Genomic DNA, 9,772 nt, shown 5'->3' with positions numbered 1-9,772 from the left:
TCATAGAATCCTTCTCTCAAACTGGCAACTGGACATTAGGAATAGGTAGCATTTCGGGTCGAGACCACTCTTCAGTCTGACACTTCAGTTAAACACTTTTCCACACAGAGAGTTGCGAGTCTGTGGAATTCTCTGCCTGGTGGAGGGTGGTGGAGGCCGGTTCTCTGGATACTTTCAAGAGAGAGTTAGATAGAGCTCTTGAAGATAGCGGAGTCTGGGAATATGGGGAGAAGGCAGGAACGGGGGTACTGATTGTGGATGATCAGCCATGATCACGTTGAATGGTGGTGCTGGCTCGAAGGGCTGAATGGCCTACTCCTACTCTTATTGTCAATTGACACAAAATGTTACCCGTAGTCAGGATTGAACCTGGGTCTATGATGCAGTAACACACCTTTGCTCTACCTTGACTTTTTCTTGCTTGTATTTCTGTAAAGTATTATCTGAGTCGATAGTACAGCATGCGAACACATTTTTTATTGTACCTCAGTACACGTGGCAATATGATCCTCAAGCTATATCGGCTGATTGATTGCAACACAGAGTGCTGGGGTAACTCAGCGGGTCAGGCAGCATCTCGGGAGGACATGGCAGCATAGTAACGCAGCGGTAGAGTTGTTGCCTTACAACGCCAGGGACCCAGGTTCGATCCTGACTACGGCTGCTGTCTGCACGGAGTTTATACGTTCTCCCCGTGACCGCGTGGGTTTTCTCCGGGTTCCCCGGTTTCCTCCCACAGGCTAGGTGCTGGGTGCAGGGTGCAGGGTGCAGGGTGCAGGGTGCAGGGTGCAGGGTGGGTGAGGGTGCATGGGTGCAGGGTGCAGGGTGCAGGGTGCAGGGTGCAGGGTGATGGGTGATGGGTGCAGGGTGCAGGGTGGAGGGTGCAGGGAGCAGGGTGCAGGGTGCAGGGTGCTGGGTGCAGGGTGATGGGTGCAGGGTGCAGGGTGCTGGGTGATGGGTGCAGGGTGATGGGTGCAGGGTGCAGGGTGCAGGGTGCTGGGTGCAGGGTGCAGGGTGCAGGGTGCAGGGTGCAGGGTGCTGGGTGATGGGTGCAGGGTGCAGGGTGCTGGGTGCAGGGTGCTGGGTGATGGGTGCAGGGTGATGGGTGATGGGTGTGCAGGGTGCAGGGTGGAGGGTGATGGGTGCAGGGTGCTGGGTGAGGGTGCAGGGTGTGGGGTGCAGGGTGCAGGGTGATGGGTGATGGGTGCAGGTGCTGGGTGCAGGGTGCAGGGTGATGGGTGCAGGGTGATGGGTGCAGGGTGCAGGGTGATGGGTGCAGGGTGCAGGGTGCTGGGTGCTGGGTGCTAGGTGCTGGGTGTTGGGTGCAGGGTGCTGGGTGCAGGAAACGAGAGATATAGAAGGTACACAGAACAAGTGAATGAAAGATATGCAAAAAGCAACAATGATCAAGGAAATGTGGAGCCCACAATGGTCCATTGTTGGCTGTGTGCTGGGTGATACAGAGAGTGGAACTCAACATGACGACAGTGAAACTAGTAGATGTCTAGGGTGGGGGAGGGATGGAGGGAGAGGGGATGCGAGGGTTATTTGATGTTAGAGAAGTCAATGTTCATACCGCTGGGGTGTGAGCTGTCCAAGCAGAATATGAGGTGCTGTTCCTCCAATTTGCATGTGGCCTCACTCTGACAGTGGAGGAGGCCCAGGACAGAAAGGTCAGTGTGGGAATGGGAGGGGGAGTTATAGTGTTTGGCAAACGGGAGATTGCAAAGGCAAGATGGACTGAATAATGCCAGGAATGTTAGCTTCTGCGAGACCTCTGTGATGCCCGGACAGAAACACCTCCAGTTGTGACCATGTGTAGAAGCAGGGAACTGCAGATGCTGGTTGGTACACACAAAGTGGCCGGAATAACTCCGCGGGTCAGGTGGCATGTCTGGATGTCCCCCGTGTGTAGGGAATGGATGAGAAAGTGGGATAACATGGAACTATAGCGGCACGGTGGCGCAGCGGTAGAGTTGCTGCCTTACAGTGCCAGAGACCCAGGTTCGATCCTGACACCAAATATTGAGTGTACGGAGTTAGTTTGTACGTTCTGCCCGTGACCGGCGTGAGTTTTCCCTGGGTAGCTCCGGTTTCCTCTCACGCTCCAAAGAAGCGCAGGTTTGCAGATTTATTTGGCGTTGTGTGTGTCGAGGATGAAGCTAGTGTATGGGGATCGCTGGTCGGCGCAGACTCGGTGGGCCGAAGGGCCTGTTTCCACACAGTATCTCTAAACTAAACTGAACTTATCTAAACTAGTGTGAACAGGTTATTGATGGTCACCATGGACTTAGTGGATTGCAGCATCTGTTTCTCCAGCACTTTGTGTTTTCCTCCTCTCAGATCCTCTCGGACTATTGCCTCTGCCTCCTTGCTCCAAGTTGTGGAAGAACTCTGTGGGTCAGGCAGCATCTGTGGATAGAATGGACAGGCGATGTTTCGGGTTGGGATTATAGACTCATAAAGCCATACGGCGTGGAAACAGGCCCTTTGCCCAACTTGCCCACTATCATGCCCCATCTACACTAGTCGCACCCACGTGTGTTTGCCCCATATCCCTCTATACCTGTCCTATCCATGTACCTGTCTAAATGTTTCTTAACCATTGAGATTGTCCCTGCCTGAACTACCTCCTCCGGCAGCTCGTTCCATACAACCACCCCCCTTTGTGTGAAAAAGTTAACCCTTAGAATCCTGTAAAATCTTTCCCCCCTCACCTTAAACCTGTGCCCTCTGGTTATAGATTCCCTACTCTGGGCAAAGGACTATGCGCCTACTTGCACGTATACTCGCCCGTCCGTTCCCTGCCCAGATGTGGCCTGACCCACTGCGTTCCTCCAGCACTTTGTGTTCAGGATAGAGGGATGATCCATATCCCTCTGTTCCCTATCTCCTGCCTCGGTCTGAAGAAGGGTCTCGACCCGAAACGTCACCCATTCCTTCACTCCAGAGATGCCGCCTGCCCCACTGAGTTCCTCCGGCTTTTTGCATCTATGGAACGAGGATCAACTGATTATCAGAGAGCAGGGAATTACGAGTCTCAAGATAGACACAAAATGCTGGAGTACCTCACCGGACAGGCAGCATCTGTGGATAGAAGGAGTGGCTGACGTTTCTGGTCGAGACCCTCCTTCAGAAGTATCACCCATTCCTTCTCTCCAGAGATGTCGCCTGTCCCGCTGAGTTACTCCAGCAATTTGTGTCTATCTTCGGTGTAAACCAGCATCTGCAGTTCCTTCCTACACATTATGAGTCTCAAGTTGTAAGCAGCATTTAATTGAGTGTCACAGTGATCTGTGCTCAACCACTGGCAATCTTTATTACACATGGTTATTTGCAAACCATATTAGATGATATTACTTCCAATAGCTATTTGCTATTTATATTGGACTATTTACAATCTATATTGCATGCTGCAATGTGCAATCTATATTACATTCTCTAATTTGCAATTTATTTTACATGTGACTGTTTGCAATTCATATTTTAGTGGATGACTTGCTATTTGCCATTTATATTGCATTGCGGTTATTTGGAAAGTTAATTATTCAATTCAGTGAAGGTACTGGATGGATTCTGTCCAAGTTTGCAAACAGTACACACTTAGACAGAAAGGCAACATAGAGGAGAGCAGTCATGGTGGCGCAGCGGTAGAGTTGCTGCCTTACAGCATTTGCAGCGCCGGAGACCCAGGTTCGATCCCGACCACGGGTGCTGTCTGTATGGAGTTTGCACGTTCTCCCCGTGACCGCATGGGCTTTCTCCGAGATCTTCGGTTTTCTCCCACACTCCAAAGACGTACAGGATTGTTGGTTAATTGGCTTGGTGTATGTGTAAATTGTCCCTAGTGTGTGGAGGATAGTGTGTGGGGATCGCTGGTCGGCGTGGACTCGGTGAGCCGAAGGGGCTGTTTCTGCGCTGTGTCTCTAAACTAAACTAAACCTTAACATTTCTATGCCTTCCTCTATTTTGCCTTTCCGGCTACGATTGTACTGCTTGCAAACTTGGCTGGAATCCACTTACTCCCTTCATGGAAGCAAATAATGGGGAAAAAGTCGGAACAGAGTACCGATTGTAGATGATCAGCCATGATCATATTGAATGGCAGTGCTGGCTCGAAGGGCCGAATGGCCTACTCCTGCCCCTATTTTCAATGTTTCTGTAATATATTTACCTATTGACCACACGCAATATAGATTGTGAATAGCAGCAGATAATTTACAAATAGTCAAATAAAATATAAACTGTAAATAGCCACATGTAATATAAATTGCAAATAATAGTCTAATATAGATTAACAGTTTGATTAACTCCATTACGCATTCACAGTTATTCATTAGTCTGAAGGTACACACAATGCTCATAGTTGGTTCCATCAGTCAGTCTAATAGATCACTTTGCGAATGTGGAACTAATGTTTTAATCAAAGTGAGTGGTGGCAGCATTTCCTCCCTTCTGCACACACTGAGAGAAGGCTTGGATGACTGGCTTTGTGCAGCTGTGGGCAAGGTGTATTTGATCATTCACTGAAAGGTATTCTTCAGTGTAGCTAGTGTACATGGACCTGAAGTGGTTATATCATTCATTTAAACTGAGCAATGTAGAATGGAAAACCTGACCCAGGAAAGATCATTTCTTCAGTCTGACCCGGAACGTCACCTATCAGCTTCTATCAAAATAGCTGATCGCTGGCCCTTTTAGTTTGTCACCACTTCATTTGGAAATAACAAAATCGAGAAGGCATAGCTTTAGATGGAGAGAGCTTAAAGGAGATGTACAGGGCAAGTCTTACTCACACACACAGTGGGGGAGTGCCTGGAACACACTGCCATGGCTGGTAGAGGAAGCAGATACAATAGCGGGATTTAAAAGGCTTTTAGAAACATACGTGGATATTGAAGGAATGGATGGAGATGGATCTCGTGCTGGCAGTGGAGACTAGTTTAAGTTGGCATCCTGCAGATGTTCTACCAATCGGTGGTGGCCAGTGCCATCTTCTCCACTGCCGTGGAGTTGGATAAGTTCATAAGTGATAGGATTAGGCCATTCGGCCCATCAAGTCAATTCTGCCATTCAATCATGACTGATCTATCTCTCCCTCTTAACCCCATTCTCCTGCCTTCTCCCCATAACCCCTGACACCCGCACTAATCAATAACCTATCTGTCTCTGCCTTAAAAACATCCATTGACTTGGCCTGCACAGCCGTCTGTGGCAATTAATTCCACAGATTCACCACCCTCTGACTAAAATTCATCCTCATCTCCTTCCTAAAGGAACATCCTTTAATTCTGAGGACCTGACCTCTGGTCCTAGACTCTCCCATGAGTTTTCTCCGAGATCTTCGGTTTCCTCCCACATTCCAACCCGAAACATCGCCTGTCCATTCTATCCACAGACGTACAGGTTTGTAGGTTAATTGGCTTGGTGTATGTAAAAATTGTCCCTAGTGTGTGTAGGGTAGTGTTAATGTGCGGGGATCGCTGGTCGGCACGGACTCGGTGAGCCGAAGGGCCTGTTTCCGCTCTGTATCTCTAAACTAAACTAATCTCTACCCCTGCAGTTGGAGCTGTTCTCAGCTGAGTCAGAACTGTCAGCACATGAGATCACCCCCCCTCATTAGTCTAGTCTAGTCTCTGAACATGGGCCATCAGACACTCAAGATGCCCCGTTGGAGCAGAGCCTGACTGGACCTGAATTAGACCAGCCCGCGGGAGGGGCTGAGGTATTTAAAGTGGGCGGCCGTGGGCAGTGACTGTCAAAGTCTCACATGCATGAGATCGTGGCAACATCTCACGAGTGCTGGACACCTTGTTCCCAGAGCTGGGGGTTGCAGTCACTGGAGAAGAAATGCCTCCTTTAACCGAAAAACTTGAACCAAGGTAACATGGGCTGCCTTTCCTGTTCAGTTTTAGTTCCGTTGAGTTAACTAAACCTTTCTCTTTCCTTTACTGTATTTTACTCTTAACACTTTATTTGTTTTACTTTAATTGACTTTGCTGCACTCTTTACTATACTGTACTTTTCAATTTAATTTGCTTTACTTTAGGTAACTTTAGCTCTGATCTGTGCTGTACCTTTTCTGTACCAAGGTTAAAAAAATCCATCACCGAGCCATGTTCTCCTGAGATGCAGGTTGTAGATGAAGGGTCAGAAACGTCAGTCATTCCTTCTCTCCACAGATGCTGTCTGTTCCCGCTGAGTTACTCCAGCATTTTGTGTCTATCTTTGATATAAACCGGCATCTGCAGTCCCTTGATAATACAACGCGGTGAGAAAGGCTGAGATCCACCACTTTGTGTCTTTTTTGTTGTTGTTGTAAACCAGCATCTGCAGTTCCTTGTTTCCACTCTATACTAGGGGCGGCATGGTGGCGCAGCGGTAGAGTTGCTGCCTTACAGCGCCAGAGACCCGGGTTCGATCCTGCTGTCTGTACGGAGTTTGTACGTTCTCTCTGTGACCTGCGTGGGTTTTCTCCGGGTGCTCCGGTTTCTCCAAAGACGCACGGGTTTGTAGGTTAATCGGCTTTGGTAAAATTGTAAATGATCCCGAGTGTGCGTACGATAGTGTTAATGTGTGGGGATCGCTGGTTGGTGTGGACTCCGTGGATTGAATGGCCTGTTTCTGCGCTGTATCTCTAAACTAAAATAAACTAACCGGGCATTCTGTGTTTACATTTTTTGGTTTTAGTGTTGGCCATTTGGTTTCTCTCAATGAAGAGTACGTTGTAAGTTAATGCTTGAGCCAGTAGATTGTGCGGGGCACAGCAGTGGAAAATGCCCAGCAAAGACCAGTTTCCTGAATGGGCAACGCTGACATCAGTCGGCTGTCAGGCTGAGGTCAGCCTTCCAAATTAGGCCGAGGGATCAAGTCAGTGGCGTCACGCTGGACGAGGGAGAGTTTAGTTGGCATTCCTCGGGCCTTGCGCAAGCAGTCATACACTCTTTGAAGGACTAAAATAATCATCAAGCACAACTGTGAAACATTGCTGGCATGTGGGATGGTGCAACTTGTTTACTGTTGAGGCAGGATCACATGGGTCTCAGGAGCGACGGTGACCTGATGACAATTAGACTGCTTGTCTCAATGCATTCAAGCCCTGCACCTACTCAGACTTTGACCTCAAACTGCAAGGAGGCATCGAGTCATAGAGTGATACAGTGTGGAAACAGGCCCTTCGTCCCAACTTGCCCACACCAGCCAACATGTCACATCTACACTAATCCCACCTGCCTGCGTTTGGCCCATATCCCTCTACACCTGCCCTATCCATGTACCTGTCTAAATGTGTCTTAAAAGGCGTGAGCATAATCTTGGTCAGTGGTAGACTTTGAAGAAGAAGGTCTGAAGAATGGTCTCGAGCTGAGATGTCACCTATCCATGTTGTCCAGAGATGTTGCCTGGCCACTTGAATTACTCCGGCACGTTGTGGCCTGTTGTGCATGAACCAGTATCTGCAACATCCTGTCAGTGTTCTGGTAAACCTCCTCTGCACCATCTCTAACGCCATCCTGCAATGGGGTGACCAGAACTGCATGCAATACTGCAAATGCGACCTCACCAAGATCTTATACAACAGCATTATAACTTCCTGAGACTATTCTGAAAAAAGGTTTACTTTAGTTTAGTTTAGAGATACAGCGCAGAAACAGGCCCTTCGGCCCACCGAGTCCACACCGGCCAGCGATCCACACACACTAACGCTATCCTATACACATTAGGGACAATTTTACACTTATACCAAGCCAATTAACCTACAAACCTGTACGTCTTTGGAGTGTGGGAGAAAAGCAAAAATCTCGGAGAAAAAACCCACGTGGTCACGGGGAGAACGTGCAAACCCCGTACAGGCAGCACCCGTAGTCAGGATCGACCCCAGATCTCCGGACCTGCAAGCGCTGTAAGGCAGCAACTCTTTCACTGTGCCACCGTGCCACCTGAGAGGGTGTCACCCCTAGAGGTCACCCATCCATGTTCTCCAGAGATGCTGCCTGACCCGCTGAGTTACTCCAGCACTCTGTGTCCTTTTATGTATTAACCAGTACCTGCAGTTCTTTGATTCTAGACTTTGTAGAAATGCCTTTAAAAGCCGAAAAAGGAGATGGAGATCAAGAGGATTTTGGACTATTTTTTTACCAAGGAGGCCAAGAATTGGAGGTGGTTTTGAGGATTGAGTGTTCAGAGTAGATGATGAGGTCAAGGGGTTCGAGAATGGTAAAATAATTTAACATAATAATTCAAAAATTGGCATGAGAACAGCCCAGGAACAGACCCTTTGTTTAAGTTCAGTTGAGTTTATTGTCGCATGTACCGAGGGACAATGAAAAGCATTTTTTGCTGCGTGTTACCCAGTCAGCGGAAAGACTATACATGATTACCATCAAGCCATCCACAGTGTACAGATACATGATAAAGGGAATAGTGTTTAGTGCAAGATAGTGTCCAGTAATATCCTGTAGTCTGACGATCTCCAATGAGGTAGATGGGAGGTCAGGACTGCTCTCTAGTTGGTGATGGGATGGTTCAGTTGCCTGATAACAGCTGGGAAGAAACTGTCCCTGAATCTGGAGGTGTATGTTTTCACACTTCTGTACCTCTTGCCTGATGGGAGAGGGGAGAAGAGGGAGTGGCCGGGGTGAGACTGGTCCTTGATGATGCTGCTGGCCTTGCCGAGGCAGCATGAGGTGTAGATGGAGTCAATGGAAGGGAAGTTGGTTTGTGTGATGGTCTGGGCTGCGTCCACAATTCTCTGCAATATCTCGTGTGATATTGGGTGGAGCTGTTCCTAAAACGTGCTGTGAAGCATCCTGATAAAATGCTTTCTCCGGCGCATCTGTAGAAGTTGGTGAGAGTTGTTGGGGACATGCCGAACATACTAAGCCTTCTAAGGAACTAGAGGCGTTGGTGTGCTTTCTTGGCCTTTGCTTCGGTTTGGCTAGTCCATGACAAGTTGCTGGTGATATGTACTCCAGGGAACGTAAACCTCGGTGCACGGGACAAAAAGCTAATGACTAATGCTGACATTGAGGGAAGGGTTGTTGCCCTGACAACAGGTTACAAAGTCCCCGATCTCCTTCCTGTACTCCGACTGTGCAGAAGAAGATGCCAAGTTAATCTAGTCCCCTCTGCCTCCCCCCTGCACATCCATGCACCCATCCAACAGCCCCTTGCCCACCACAATCACATCTACCCCCACCGCTAGGTGTTGCTTCTCCTGGAGCCAGTGTAGTGTAGGTTCACAAGCATGGGTGAAGTGGGTGGTGAGAGTTTGGAACAAGATCCAAAATCTCCAGAGGATTCAGTATCATCTATGTTCATGGCTGTGTGTGTGCTGGGATGTTGGGGCAGAGGCAACAGAGCCAGGAGTGACGTTCCTAGCCACGGATAAGGGAAGTGGATGAAGGGGATCTTGTGTCGGCCGTTGTTCACTCCGGGTATCAGAGAGGCATCAGTGCGTTGCTGTGGCGAGAGACATCGGCGTGGGGAACTTGCACAGGGACAAAGCAATGACAGTCGGAGTGTGCCCGCATTATGGCGGGTGAATGGGAAGTAGTACCAGAGGTGGAACCAATGTGGGGGAACCACTGTGAGGGAGGGGAGGGAGAATAAAGGAGGACCCTGCATGGGGGAACCACTGAGAACTAACGGGGACCATGAATGGAATGTGTTATAAATGGTTTGTGCTAAAATTGAATATCTTTGTAACATTGCCCTTTGTGTGGAAACTCTTTGCATACCTTGGCGAGGCAAAACAAAGAACATCACTGTGACT

The 9,772-nt window shown here is 48.8% G+C and overlaps 1 protein-coding gene across 1 annotated transcript in view; it reads left to right on the top strand.

Moving 5' to 3' along the window:
• Positions 1-5,747: 5,747 nt before the first annotated feature.
• LOC129713053 (sorbin and SH3 domain-containing protein 1) overlaps positions 5,748-9,772 on the top strand; it is a 228,433-nt gene continuing 224,408 nt past the window's right edge. Inside the window, 1 exon segment of the mRNA XM_055661932.1 lies at positions 5,748-5,882. Coding sequence (XP_055517907.1) covers positions 5,851-5,882 — 32 coding nt within the window. The 5' untranslated portion in view covers positions 5,748-5,850.

The sequence above is a fragment of the Leucoraja erinacea genome, chromosome 34 (assembly GCF_028641065.1).
Source record: "Leucoraja erinacea ecotype New England chromosome 34, Leri_hhj_1, whole genome shotgun sequence".
Taxonomy (NCBI): Eukaryota; Metazoa; Chordata; class Chondrichthyes; order Rajiformes; family Rajidae; genus Leucoraja; species Leucoraja erinaceus.
The sequence above is the reverse complement of the archived record's forward strand: the minus strand, read 5'-3'. Positions and strand labels throughout refer to the sequence as shown.